The sequence below is a fragment of the Pseudorca crassidens genome, chromosome 12, assembly GCF_039906515.1.
Source record: "Pseudorca crassidens isolate mPseCra1 chromosome 12, mPseCra1.hap1, whole genome shotgun sequence".
Classification (NCBI taxonomy): Eukaryota; Metazoa; Chordata; class Mammalia; order Artiodactyla; family Delphinidae; genus Pseudorca; species Pseudorca crassidens.
Window position 1 is genome coordinate 1,365,054 of NC_090307.1, and position 14,160 is coordinate 1,379,213.

Below are 14,160 nucleotides of genomic sequence, written 5' to 3' on the forward strand. Positions count from 1 at the left end.
ACGTGGCATCGCGGTGGCCGCTCTGGACAGGTTCTCAACAACTTCCCTCCGGGGGTCTGCGCTCCGGTGAGACCTCCAGGCTGGTGGCCAGACCTCGGCAGCGCCTGGGGCAGCAGGGAGGGCGGCGGGGGGCCTCCAGGCCAGGCACCTGGGGTGCAGTCAGCTCCAGGCTGGAGGTGCTCCAAAGAAGACACAGCGCCCGTCCCAGTGCAGGTGGAGAACCAAGGCCTCTGGGGCCCAAGGACAAAGGGCGTGGCCACAGCCTCGCGGGCTCTGGGCCTGGGGGAGCAAAGAAATAACCCGGGGGTTCTCTCGTCCCCATCAGGAGTGGCTCTATGGCTGGGCCCCCCTCTGTCTCCCTGTCTCTGTCCCTCCCTCGTCATCGTTGTTGGTTTTTTTTTCAATTTATTTTTTATTTATATTATTTTTATTTTTGGCTGCATTGGGTCTCTGTTGCTGCGCGTGGGCTTTTCTCTAGTTGTGGCGAGCGGGGGCTACTTTTTGTTGTGGTGCGTGGGCTTCTCATTGCGGTGGCTTCTCTTGTTGCGGAGCACGGGCTCTAGGTGCGCAGGCTCAGTAGTTGTGGCTCACGGGCTCTAGGCGTGCAGGCTTCAGTAGTTGCGGCTCGCAGGCTGTAAAGCACAGGCTCAGCAGTTGTGGCGCACAGGCTCAGCAGTTGTGGCTCACGGGCTTAGTTGCTCCGCGGCATGTGGGATCCTCCCAGACCAGGGCTCGAACCCGTGTCCCCTGTGTTGGCAGGCGGATTCCTAACCACTGCGCCGCCAGGGAAGCCCCCGTCACTGCTCTTTAATGATGAACGTAGCCGTGCTCTCGGCTGTGGTCCTCACAGGGTGTCCTCCTGATCTGGTCACGCTGGGCACCAGGCTGCCGGGTGGGCTGGGCCTTGGTTGCCCTACTGGGCAGTGTGACGGGGCTCTTGATGGCCCCTGTGTCCCGGGCGAGGGCTCTGCAGCCGAGTGGCTCACCCACCAGCCTGGGGGATACGGTTGCTGAAATGGCTACAGGTTCCCACCAGGCTCACCAGCTGGGTGTCCACCCGCCGTCCACCTTCCCCAGTTTCCTCCTGAGGACCCACGTGGGTGCCCCGAGCTGGAGGCTCCGGAAGCAGGGTCCCTGGGCCGAGGGCAGCACGTCCTGCAGACCGCTAGGGCCACGTGCTGGGGTGGGAGGGTGGGGAGCCCCCAGGGAGGGTTAGCAACGCTGGCCACGCCTGGCATCCCTCACATCCTGGTGGCCTGTCACCCTGCGAGCACTGCGTCTGGATCCAACCAGCCTGAGCCTGGCCCCGGGTCCCGGCACCGGGCAGCCGCTGCGCCCGTCACCTTCCGCGCCCCCCGTGGGCTCCACCCCCGGGCCCACCCCTCCAGCCTGCACCGGGAGACCCGGCTCGGCCGCCAGCTGCCCGAACCCCGACCCGCACGGCACACGGAGCTCGGCTTGCCCGGGTCACCTGCCTCCTTCTTGCTGCCATTTCAGCTTCTTCTCATTTTGTCACAAATTGGGGGGATGGTCGGGGGCAGAGAGAACTCCTGAGGGGCGGGGTGGCATCAGTCCGAATGTTGCAGCGATTTCAGGGGGGCGGGATCCACAGCCCTGCATGTGTGCCCACGTGGGGTGGCAGGCGGTGGGCAGGAGGGTCCCCGGCACCCCCAGGACGCCCTGCTGCTAGGAGGTGGCCCCCCTCAGGTCGCGGGGGGAGCTCCTCACCCCTGCCGAGGGGCTCCCGCCACAGGCTTCACGCCCAGAGGCGGCGGGGGGTGGGACGGCCAGCTGGGGACCTCACAGCCCCGCCGTCGGCACGGGCTCCAGGCGGCCGGGCAGTGGGACCTCAGGGCTGGGCCGACGACACAGGGTGGCCGGGGAGTGGGAGGTTCGCCCCGGAGCCCCCCAGGCTCCCAGGGTCCTCGGCACCGGGGCGGTGGCGCCTGAACCAAGGGGCCCATCCAGTCTGCTGGGCACGCGCGCCTCACATCCCGCCAAGTGGGGCCTGGAAGTGGGAGCGCTGAGCTCGAGCTGGTGGCCGCGCGGGACGCACCCACCACCTGTGGGCCATCACCTCCGTCAGGAAGCTGGCGGCTCTTCCCGAGTGGCCTCGGCACCGTGACAGTGACGCAGCCTCACGACCTTCGAGGACTGAAAACCACAGATCCTTAGAGAGAAACAGGAGCTGCTCCGAGGACATCAGTGAGACGTGTGGCTGGAGGGTGACGACGGTGTCCCTCCTCCAGGACCTCCTCAGGACCTGCCGCAGGGCAGGTGCTCAGGCCGGGCCCGGGGCGGGCAGGTAAACGCGACATTTGCTGGTTCCTCTGTTCTGTGGTTTCGGATAAGCGTGGAACTTACCAGCTGGAGCGGGGGCCTCACCCAGGCTCATGGGCCAGGAGGCTGCACGCCGAGCTGGGAGACGTCGCCCCATTCGGGCTGTGGGTCTGGGGGCGCAGCGGCCTTCCTCTCCTGTTTGAGGAAAACAGTAAGAAGGATAGCACCCCTTGTCCTGGGGCGAGACCCAAAGTCGTCGTCACGGCAACAGCCTCCAGACGCCCAGAGGACCCCCGCTCCCCTCGGAGCGACAGTCAGGGCCACTCAGGACGGGAGGACGTCGGGACTGAGGGGACGTCCCACAGTGCAGCTCACCTGTGTGTGGACGGTACCCCCTGCAGTTGTGCCCAGAAGCCCCCAGCTTTACAGAAACCCCCGGCGGCTCCCGGGAGCCAACAGGTTAAAGGCCGAGGCTCCACTCAGCCACGCAGGCGTCTGACTTTTCTCAAGATCCAGCTCCTCGGGGTCGGGTGGCAGGGCTGGGTGCCCGGCACAGTGTGGCCGCGAGGGCGCAGCCCGCACCTTGGCACCTGATTCCATCACAGACTAAAACCGTCTCTGTGCCTGGCTGGCGATTTCTCTGCACCTTCGGGTCAGGAAGAGACTGGACCCCTTGAATGATATCAAGTCACTCCGAGTCAACACTGCTGAGGTGTCCCGCACCCGCTGCAGGTCACCCGGGATCGCAGGACTTGGGAGGAGTCTTTGCAGATGGGCTCGGTCACGATGAGGCTGTCCCGGAGCGAGGCCCCACCCACTGGGCGGCGTCGTCAGAGAACCCGGGGCTTTGGACACAGACACGCGGGGGGTGGCGGGGCTGAGGGCGCGGGCACAGGTCGGCGGAGCGCCGCGGCCACAGCCAGGAGCGCAGCAGGCCAGGCGGGGAGAGGCAGGCGGGGCCCCTGAGCCTGGGAGGGAGGGCGGCCCTGGACACCGTCTCACGCCGACTCCCGGCCTCCAGAACCGAGGGGGTGAACCTCCGTCCTTCCACCTGGCTGGCGGTGCTTTGTCTGGGGGCCCCTTCCCAGGACGTTGGGGGTCGCGGCTGGGACGACGGTCCCTCGGGCTCTGCTGAGGGCATCGTGTCGAGTGAACACGGAAGGGGCTCTGCTGGGCTGCGGGGGGCGAGGGGGCCCGTCCGCGCCCGGGAACCGGGAGCCCCTCCCGCAGGGCCCTGTGTAGTGGTAGCCTGGCGTCCCCCGCGCCGCTCCCCTGCCGGTTCTGGCCTTTTCTTCATCCTTTGCACAGGTCGTGTCTGATCGTCGGCCCAGAGGGTCCAAAGTTCTGCCCAGGCCTCAGCCCGGCGCCTTCTGGCCGCGAATCCGGCTCTGCCTCCGGAACTGACTGGCCACCCCGCCAGGTGGACAGACATGGAGCTCCAGGCGGCCCGAGGAGGGGCCCAGATGGATGACCGATGCGGGCGCCGGCTGCCACGTGTCCCGGGGGCGGCCCGCGGTGGGCGGAGCCTCCTGCGACCCTGGGGGCCCGGTAGCAGCCACGTCACGCCCGTCCCCCGGGGCTCAGAGCCGTCCACGGTGTCCCTCCCGCCCCCCCGCGGCCGGCAGAGGGGACGGGAGAGGCAGGCGGGGGCCGTCCACGTCCACAAGTGCCCTCAAGGCGCCCCTGCCGCGCGCTAGGCCTGGCGTCTGCGGCCTCCCGGCCTCCCTGAGCCGTGAGGGCCCCGGGACCCCGAAAGCGGCGCGGGGACGGGCTGCGGCTGCAGCTGCGGAGCCCAGGCGGCCAGTTCCGGGAAGAGCCTTGGAAAAGGGCACCGGGGCTGGAGTGGGGCTGTTCTCTGGTTTTAAAAATTGGGAAAATCCTGCAGCTCAGGGAGGACTGTCTTCAGACCTCGGTCCTCCTGGGCCCCGCGGTTCCGCTCAGCCGTCGTCTCCGAGGCCCAAGGCCCCAGAGCCTTCCGGGCCCACCGGGAGCCCCCCTCCACTGGGACGGGGGCAGGAGCCGCGGGGCCGCTGGCGGGGTCTTCCCGGGAGGACGGAGGGAGGTGCCGCCTGGGCTTTACTATGAGGAGGTACCCCGGGCCCCACGCAGGCAGAGTGGACGCCGCGCGGACACAAACGCCCGGGTGAAGGCAGGTTCTTCAAGGCGACGAACCCCGGCCCCTCAGGGAATCACACTTTCTGGGCTCGGCTGTTCCAGCCCGAGGAGACGCCCGGAGCCTAAGAGCCCAGGCATCAGCCTGGACCCTGCGGGCCGTGGGCGGCATTTCTTAGCTTCCAGCGCCGCCTGCTGGAATCTCCCGGAATTACAGCTGCTCCCCAGGGCGCGGTGGCCGAGGCGTTTCCTGTTTATCGGAGCCCAGCCAGGCGGCCGGAGCTCGGCTGAGCAGGGCCCGCTGGGCCCCAAAGTGCCCGGCGACTGCGGGATCGCAGGGGAGCAGCCACCGCACCCCCTTCCTGAGGACACAAACCGATACGACCTGCCCGCCGTGCCCCGGGCCCGTCCCAGCCCTGCCCAGAAGCTCGGGGCGCGGGCTCCCCCGCCCAGCTCCCCACGGCTGGGAGAGAGGGCCACGAGGAACCTTCCCGACCGGAGGGCTCAGACCAGGATTTACTGGGAAGTCGGGGAGCCCAGCACGGTCCTCCTCGCATGGACAGCCAGCTTCCCGAGTCTAAATCATTCCAAGATAAAGAGCTTTCAGGAGAGAACATGCAGGAAGGTCCCGTCCAGGTGTGGACCCGCCCAGCAGCGCCCCAGGGTCCCGCCTGTTTGGGGGACACAGGATTGTTTCCTGAGCGAGGGGCTGGGCTGTGTTGAGGGGCTTGGGGCTGCTGGCCTGACTGTGGGGACCTGGCCGGGGGACCAAGTGGCAGTGAAGGACCCTCCCCCTTCCCGAGGCCGAGGCGTGTCTGGGATCGAGGACACGCCAGGCCCGTCCTCTGGCCACGGTGTCCCCAGGCGGCCCGCGTGCAGGAAGCGGGGGTGTGGTCGCGGTGGCTGCAGGGGAACACAGCCTGACCCTGTGCCCGAGAGCCCCGGAGTCCCCGCCCAGCCCTTACCTGCACGGGGTGGGGATGCTGCCATGGGCCAGGTGGGGAATCCCTTAAACCTCCCCAAGCCTCAGTCTCCGCATCCCTCATTGTCTGTCCGGCGCTGTCCTGGGATGGGTCAAGGCCGGGGGCGCCAGGGCACTGAGTCACCGGGGCAGTGACCTCCCCCCCCAAGGCGTGGCCTGGTAGGCCGAGTGGACAGACCGAGGCCGCGTCCAGGGGGATGATGCTGGGTTCGAGCGGGTGACCCCTTCCCAGGGCCCGGGCTGGGCCTCTCGCGCGTTCTGGGGTACTCAGAGCCTGAGGGGGTGGAGGGGCCCCAGCTCTGTTCGAGGTCCTGCCCTTGGGCCATCTGGGGTTCTGGTGGGACGGGGTGACAAGACAGCAAGCCCTGACCCAGTCCCTGGTCCGCAGAGCACAGGGGCCTTTCCAGGGCCTCTTGGTGGAGCGAGGGAGGGGGCCCAGCAGGAGGGCTCCCAGGGACCCCCGGACAGGACGTGGGGACACGCCTGCACCCACGTGGCTCAGGGGACGGGCTTGAGGTGCAGGGAGCTCCGGCCACCCTCCCACGGGGCGGGGGGTGCACTCCTTGGTGGGGGGGTCCCTGAGCCCTCCCACAGCAGGAGGCCCAGCAGGGCCCGGGCAGGCGACGCAGGCCGTCCCAGCTGGAAGGAGCAGAGGCCACTTCCGCAGCCCACACCCCCGTCCCCCGGGGCGCCACCGGGCGAGTTCACAGGCTCGGCGGACACAGTGCAGCCCTGACTCAGAGACACTGATGACGGTCACGAGTCTGGAATAGGACGGGGCCACCTCCAGGGGCTGCGGAAGAGCCGTTCACCCCCCACCCACCCCCTCATCCCTCCACTCGTCATCCACCTGCCCACCCTTCCTCCACTTGTCCATCTGACCCCCCCCCATCCGTCTACGTCACACAGTAATGGGGGCCAGTGGCGTCTAGGCTCTTGGGGACACGGTGGTGGAGACTGGGCCCTCCTCACACCCACCGTGCCCTCCCTCCGTCACCAGCGGTCCCCACACGCAGGTACAAACTACAGACCGGACCTGGGCTCTCAGGGAGAACGCCCGCCCGCCCGCCGCTGCGTCGGCTTCACATCCTCTGAAGGGCGCACCTACCGGCCTGCAAACAGCCCCTGCCTCCTGGTCGCCTGCGTCCTGTCACCCCTTCCCTCACGGCCGGCCGCGGCCGTGCTCACTCTGCACGAGGGCCTTCCAGCCCCTTCCACCCCCAGGCGCCCCCTCCTGGCCCCTCCAAGGCAGGGAGCCCATCCACCTGCCCCCATCAGGCCTCGTAGGTGAGCGCCCAACCCCTGGTGAGACGTCCAGGATTTCTCAGGGCACGTGGCTGGCACAGCCCATGAGCCCGCCTCGCCTGTCCCCTTTCAGCCCCTCCGGCCTCCCCCAGGTCCCCCTTGGGTCCTGAGCACAAGCTCCTCCCTTGGCCCCAGATCCCTGCAAACCCGCAGCTCTGCGAGGAGCTGAAACAGCGACGCCCGGTGGGCAGGGGAGGACCGGCCACCTGGGAGGTGCTGGTGGGACAGTCTGAGCAGCTCTGGGCATCACCCCTCCTCCTCTGGGACCCAGCCCTGGGGGCCTCGGGCACACCGAGGGTCCCGGCACACCGCTCAGACCCCGGGCAGCTCCCAGCGGTGGAGCCGCTGCCCGCCCAGAAGTGCCCCTTGAACAAAAGAACTCGGTTGTTCAGGGAAGCGTTTTTCCAGCCCAGCATCAGTGAGGCGCTGCGCCCACAGCCGGGGGGGCCCAGGCGGCCGGAGCCAGGCGCTAACGAGGTGTGCAGTTGTGTGATTTCACAAATGTCGAAAGGATGGGAACTCAGAAACGGGCTTGACTAACAGCAGAGCCTCGGGACGTACCTGAGTTGCTGCCGTGGACTTACGGGCAAATGCCCCGCCCTGCGCCACGTGGCTGCCGTGGGCGCCGCCGGGACCAGCGTGGCCCGCGGGAGGGGCAGGCGGGGAGGGAGCGGCACAGACACGGGCCTTTACAGCATCGAGACTTTATTCTGGTTAAGCGGGGAGGCTTTCCGTATTGTAACATCAAAGAAAGAATTTGAATGTTAGGAAACTGCAGAACGTTAAGCGGCCTTTCATTTCAGTTCTCAGAACAGCAGACAAAGATGGACGCTTTACAGGAGCAGTGAAATCGTTAGGCCGCATTTTCAACATAAAGTCAAGCTGGTTCGACATGGAAATTAAACTTGGAGAAACAATAAAAAGGGAAGGAAAGGAAATCCGGCCGCGGCACGACTGTCTGCGGAGCCCCACCCTGGCCCCCTCCCGGGCCCTTCCTGCCTCACGCCCTCCCTCGGCAGCCGCCGCCGCGCACCCTGCATCACGGAAACGGGCCCGAAGGTGCCGGAACCTTCCGTGGCAGGTGCGTGGCCCTAGGAGGAGAGCTTGGAGTAGCTGGGAGGGGACAGCTTCCGCTTCAAGTACTTCAGGACGTAGAGAGGAAGACAGCTGACCACCGTGATCGCGGACACTTTCCACACGAAGGTCACGGTCATGATGAAAGGAACATCTGTGGGAGAGAAATCCGGGAACGGGTGTCAGAGGCGCCCAGGGGCGGGGCTCGTGGAGCCTCGGGGTCTGGGTTACAGCGCTGCTTTCCCTGCACACCACGGGCAGGGGCTCCTCCAACAGGAGGCGCAAAGCCCCAGCTGCGCAGGGCCGGTGCTGCACGGCCCGCGGGCTCGGTCCAGAGGCAGCCTGGGGCCGGCTCAGACCGTCCGGGCTCATCTTCGTCGTCCTGAGGACAGGCGACCCTGGGCGTCGGGGCCTTGAGGCCGCTGGCAGAGCTGTCCCCGTGAGCCCACCTCCCGTGCCCCTCGGTCCTGCCACCACAGGGTGGTGTCCCCAGGGTTAACGGCTGTTCTAATCCTTGCGGGTGAAGAGCCGTGTGAGAACCCGACAGGCGGCCGATCCTAGGACAGCCATCCCTGGAGGCTGTCGTCGGAAGTGGGACGAAGCAGCCTGGTAGGCTCATGGCCGCTGAGGCCCAGAAAAGGGCAGGGAAACCCCGGGTCTGCATGCAGGGCACACGGGGTCCCAGGCTGTGTTTAAGCACATTGTAGAAAACCCGGGAAGCGTTTTCCAGGGGTCCAATCACTAAAAATTCACGGCAAAATGTTGCGGGGACGACGCACGGTCGCCCGACGGACACGGGTGCTCATCGGCAGACGCAGGACACCCAGCACCGTCCCCTCTTATGAGCCGCAGAACCCCGACGGGGCCCAGGGCCTCCCGCGCTGTCGCCAGGTGGGAGGAGCCCACAGCAAACGCCACGAAGAGGGGAGGCGGGGCTCTTTATCAGTCGAGCCTCTGGAGTGACGGCGTTCTGCTAAGTTTCTGCAGTCTTGAAGGATGCGGTAGCGTCAACGACCGGAGAAGGCTGCACGGAGACACCCTGCCTGTGTCTGCTTCACACGGGGCCCCGGGCGGCCCTGCTGCTGGTGTCCCAGCTGTAGCTTCTGTTTTGTGCTCTGTGCACACAGGCTGGGAGAAGGAGCTGCGGGCCCAGGAAACGCCTGAGAAGAAGCCAACACCGCTCCGTCCAAGAGTGTCAACTCGCGTTCACACAGGAAAGCAAACGTCCATTCTCAAAACAAAGTAACCAAGATATTGTAATTTGAAAATAACCACTTCTTATGTGCCATGGCTATTTTTTTGGTGAATGTTTCTTTTAATGCAAAAACACGAACCTGTAATAGTTTTCCTATGTACGTACTCACCATTGAGTAGATACTTGGATGTGAATTCACCCAACTTCTGCTTTTATGATGGAATTCTTTTTACTTCTCTACCATCTATAATACGTTAAAGTTATGGAAGGGGCACACAATTCATAAACTCCCGCTGTTGAAACTTGCCTAAACATTCATTTTGTAATTTATAGCTCTGCTGTGAAGGATGGAGATATTTTCACAATACGTGAAAAGTGATGTTACCATCACTTTTCACCAAAAATAACTTTGTGGTCCGTTGCTCTCCTCCACTTCACAGAAATATGAGGCTCTCATCTTTCATCCCAGTGAAGTCTGCTCGTGCCAAGTCGCTGGTGTTAGGAACAGGAAGTAGATGCCGACTTGTGACTTCAAGGGTCAGGGCTCTGCCTTAGATGAGTTTTCCGACGGTGGCGAGTGAAGAGCTGGGTTTGATGAGGCGCGTCAGGTGAGGCGAGATCAGAGCGCCGGCCGTGGACGGGAAGCGGGAGTCTTGGAGAGGGACTGGGGACGGCCGTGCGAACGCACCCAGAGCGGCTCAACCCTCCCCCAGGGCCACGTTGGGTGACCCCCCCTCCCCCCCCAGACCCGCCCTCCCTCCCACTCCAGCCAGCGCTCACACCCAGCAAGCAGCCCCCCTCCTCAGGGCCCTGCTGGTAACGGGGGCGGGCGAGAAGGGGGCAGGGGCGCAGCGACCCGGGCCACGTGCCGCCTGCAGGTTCTGACGCCGCTCGGGACCGAGGCAGCTGGGCCCCATGGCTCCGGGGAAGGAGGGCGGGCGGCGCCAGGCCCCATCCTGGAAGCCCTCTTCCCTGCAGCCTCAGCGGCCTCCGTCAGGAAAAGGGACAAACAATACAGCTCTTGTGGGGAGAACTCGGCACGACTTCACGTATTGTTGCAAGGGGTTTAATCTTTCCACAGAAATAAGCTCTGTGTTGTGAAGCTGTCTGATGTGGGTTTTATTACGATCTGCAATCTAAGATAACGTATTAGAAGCAACAAAGAAAACGTTTAAAAACCAGTAAGAGACAGCTATTCAGAAAAGAAGTCTAAAGCAACTTACCAAAATATTGATTTAGAAAAGCGAGCGAGGCCACGTAGCAGCCAAGGCTGAGCAGCTCGGCGACCGCCATCAGCCAGTGCCACGTCCGGACGGTCAGGGCCACCATCAGAAGCTCCGTGAGGACGAGGGCCGTGAAGGAGATGGCCACCACGTGCACAAACTCGGACTCGAAAAGCACCAGGGCCCCAAACATGAGGATGCCGCCTGCAAAACAGCCGGGGTGCGCGGTGTGGCTTTGGACACGACGACCCTCCTACTCGGGTCGGCCGCTCCGTTACTGTATGAGGGGCGAGAGCCGCTGGCACTGACAGACACGGGCTGTGCACACCTGCACCCAGTGATCCGTGTAAACTCTGGACCGGGGACAAAGTGAGACGTGGATTCTGGCAGTGTGGGGGGAAGCCGTGCCTGCGCGCCGGTTAGCAGCTGCGCGCTGGCTGCCGCCTTCCGGGGCCGCCTGCTAGCCACTCCCACAGGCTCCCGTTTGTCTGGGACACCAAGCGGGGGCAGCTGGTGACTGCGGACTTCCTAATTCATATTTCTCGAAGTCCGGCTATCATGCCAAGAAAGAAAGCCATTGCGGGGGGTAGGCAGCGTGGTAAGTGCTGATTAAATTTTTCTGGATTGTCTTTTATTTAAAAACAGGTCAGTTTTTAGGTGACCTGCACCAGTAAAAACGCCAACCCCCGCTGCGTTGTGAAGAGGCCTGCGGGACCAGCTGCTGGGGTATCGATTCACAAGATAAACTGAAAGCAATATTCAACTGCTGATGAAATGTTAAGCTTTTGGAACTTAACTGGGAGGTGAAAACAATATTGCCCATAGAAAACAAAAAAGCTTCAGTGCAGAAGGCGGGTCCGTCTTACCTTGGTAAATACTGATTAAAACCCAGACGAGGAAGGTCTTACAGGATAAGGATCTTCCCTAGGGTAGACAGTGGGGCAGTTTAGTTAACAGAGCAGAACACACGTTTTTAAGTAGCTGTGTGCGGGTGACTTGTCAAGACCCCAGGCCCCCAGCCCAACCCACGTACCGATCCAGCCACCGTCCTCCTCCCGCGCACCCGGGCCGCCCGCCCCGCTCCGCTTATGGTAACGGGGTGAGCGGTCTCCTGTTTGACCTCTGGTGACCTTAAGCCACGGCTCTCCATTCCCGGGCTTCCTAGTGACCCAGGAGTCGACGTGTATAAAACAAACATTGAGACGCACTATTCTGCACAGTAAAAACAATTTCCCTTTATTTCTTCTTTACTTCTTGGGAACAAATCTTCCTATATCTACTTCTTAGTTTCCTTAGGTGACAAAGGACGGTCTATCACACCTGAAGTCAGAATTTAGGCCCTGAGGTCCCTTCTGGAAAAGATGCCATATCAACAAGCCCAGCACAAACAAGGGTTTCTGGCACAGCAACCTTCACCTTGAACACTCAGCCTGCGTCTGTCCGACCACACTCCCGAAGACGCTTCTATCCGAGAAGGAGGGGGGGCCACAAGTCGCCGCCCAGCCCATTCCCGCCAAGGGCTGGCCGAGGCAGCGCCGTCCCCGAGGCCTGTGATGAGGGTGTCGGGACGAAGCCTGGCGAGGCCGCGGCGCGGGACTCCAGACCCTCACGCTCGTCCCCCGCGTCTCCCGCCCGCCGGCACAGCCCACAGACGTCGTTTCCGTTTATGGATGGAGAAGCACCGCAGCTGGAGACTTCCCGAAGGCCGCGCTGCAGCCAGGCCTGACGGAGGAGACCAAGGCTCTGCTGGGGTGCGGGGCATCCCCGCCAGGAGGAGGCGGCACGTGATGCTAAACGGCACGAGGGAAGAACAAACCGTACATAGGACGGGGGCAGGCGCCAGCACAAGGACACCCAGAGGCTGAATCCCGTCCACCCGGCGTCCACGGACACCTCTGAAAGAGACGGTTGCAGCAGCTTGGTCCCGAGGGGCCACCTGAGAACGTCCTGGCTGAGCCCGAGGCCTCACTGCGTTTGAGTGGAGAGCAACCTTCCAATATGTCATCATTTGTTAAAAGGCAATTTTTTTTTTTTTTTTTTTGTGGTACGCGGGCCTCTCACCATTGTGGCCTCTTCCGCTGCGGAGCACAGGCTCCGGACGCGCAGGCTCCGGACGCGCAGGCTCAGCGGCCACGGCTCATGGGCCCAGCTGCTCCGCGGCATGTGGGATCGTGCTGGACTGGGGCACGAACCCGCGTCCCCTGCATCGGCAGGCGGACTCCCAACCACTGCGCCACCAGGGAAGCCCCAAGCAATATTGCTTTTTAAAGGAAGAAAACAGCCACGCTCAGGGACAGACCCTGGCATGCGTGCACACAGGTCCTCCTTCCTGCCTCTGTCTGTACCTGCACCAGCCCCCTTCCTGCCTCTGTACCTGCAGCAGACAGGCCGCCGCCGACCCGCCGAGTGCAGGGGCCCTGCGACGCCGCGTCCCGTGGCGGGAGCCCTGTCTCCGGCGGCGGCATGTCCGTCTCCAGCCCCCTCCGCAGGCACTCATGGACGCCCTCCCCGAGGCTTCTTAGGGCAGCAACCCCCGCTGTGGTTCTGTGGCTCATGTGTCCTGCGGTTGGAGCCCTTTGTCCCAGTCTACGTGCCAGCTCCTGGGTGGACGGTTCTGTGCTGGCAGAGGTCCAGTCTGCACCCACCACAGTGCGACAGAAGAGCCCCTAACCCCAACGCTGCCGCGCTGCCCCCTCCCAGTCATGCCCGCCCTCCCCAGACCGGCCGCCGCCCGCCTGTGTCCCTAGAGCTGCATTTCCCGGAGCGGCAATCACTGGGGCCACACTCACCTTGGAGCCTGGCTGCTTCTGTGCAGCCAAATGCATCTGAGAGTCGTCTGCGTTGCTGAACGGACGGGTTTTCTCCCGTCACGGACACGATCCCACTGTGCGGCTGCACCCTCACGGGGGAAAGGGCAGCCGGTCGTTTCAGTTTTTGGTAATCACGACAAAGCCACCATCAACTTTTCTGCACGAGATTTTGTGTGAACGTACCTCTTCATTTCTCTTGAGTAAACACCTAGGAGTAGGATTGCTGAGTCACGTGATGAGTGTATGTTTACCTTTACGGGAAACCGCCAAGCTGTCTTCCAGGGCAGCTGCACCAGCCTGCATTCCCACCAGCACGGCTGAGCACCCCTGCCAGCATTTGCTGGTGTCGGTTTTGCATTTTTGCCATTCTAACAGACTGCGGTGGCATCTGATTTTAATTTGCAATTCCCCAATGAAAAATGACGTTGAGCGTTTTTTCATAAAAGTGATTAGTTGCCGTCTGTACATCATCATCTTTGGTGTGGTGTCAATTCAGGTCTTTTGCCCATTTAAAAACTTGGGTTGTTTTCTTTTTGAGTTTTGAGAGCTCTTTATATATTCTGGATACAAGTCCTTTATCAAAAGTGTAATTTGCAAATATTTTCTTCCAGTCTGTGGTTTGTTTTCCATTTTCTTAACAGTGTCATTCACAGAAAAAAAGTCTGTAATTATGATAAAGTCCAATTTATCCATTTTTTCCTTTATGACCTCATATCTAAAAGCTCTTTGCCTAACGCAAGGTCGCGCACATTTCCTTCTGTACTTTCTCCTAGAAGGTCTATAGTTTTACATTTTACATTTAGGTCTATGACCCACTGTGGGGGAATTTCTGTGTAAGACCTGAGGTGTGGACCGAGGGTGACCAGCTCTCCTGACACCGTCTGTTGAGAAGACGACCGTCCTCCACTGGATTTCCCTTCACATTGGTCAAAGACCGACTGACATGTGTGGCTGTAGTTCTGGGCTCTCTGTTCTACCCCACTAACCTGTGTGTCTATCCTTTGCCAGTGATAAAAACCAGGTACTGGGAGTCTTCCAACTTTGTTCTTCTTTTTCAAATTTGTTTTGGTAATTCTAGCTCCTCTGCTGTTCCATATAAACTTTAGAATCAGTTGTCAATATTCAACAACACTGATACTTCCAATCCACGAACATTCATTTATTCCTTTCTAGGATTTC

The 14,160-nt window shown here is 62.3% G+C and overlaps 1 protein-coding gene across 4 annotated transcripts in view; it reads right to left on the minus strand.

Annotated features, from left to right (window-relative positions):
- Positions 1–7,367: 7,367 nt before the first annotated feature.
- ATP9B (ATPase phospholipid transporting 9B (putative)) overlaps positions 7,368–14,160 on the minus strand; it is a 217,405-nt gene continuing 210,612 nt past the window's right edge. For 2 of the 4 annotated variants that reach the window (XM_067698791.1, XM_067698793.1), the window contains exons 27-29: positions 11,038–11,095; positions 10,172–10,375; positions 7,368–7,907 (exon numbers count right to left, since the gene is read on the minus strand). In XM_067698791.1, coding sequence (XP_067554892.1) covers positions 7,771–7,907; positions 10,172–10,375; positions 11,038–11,095 — 399 coding nt within the window. In that variant the 3' untranslated portion in view covers positions 7,368–7,770. Of the gene's footprint in view, positions 7,908–9,719; positions 10,078–10,171; positions 10,376–11,037; positions 11,096–11,587; positions 11,962–14,160 lie in introns of those variants that run through there. The other 2 variants (XM_067698792.1, XR_010932969.1) reach the window with 2 other exon arrangements.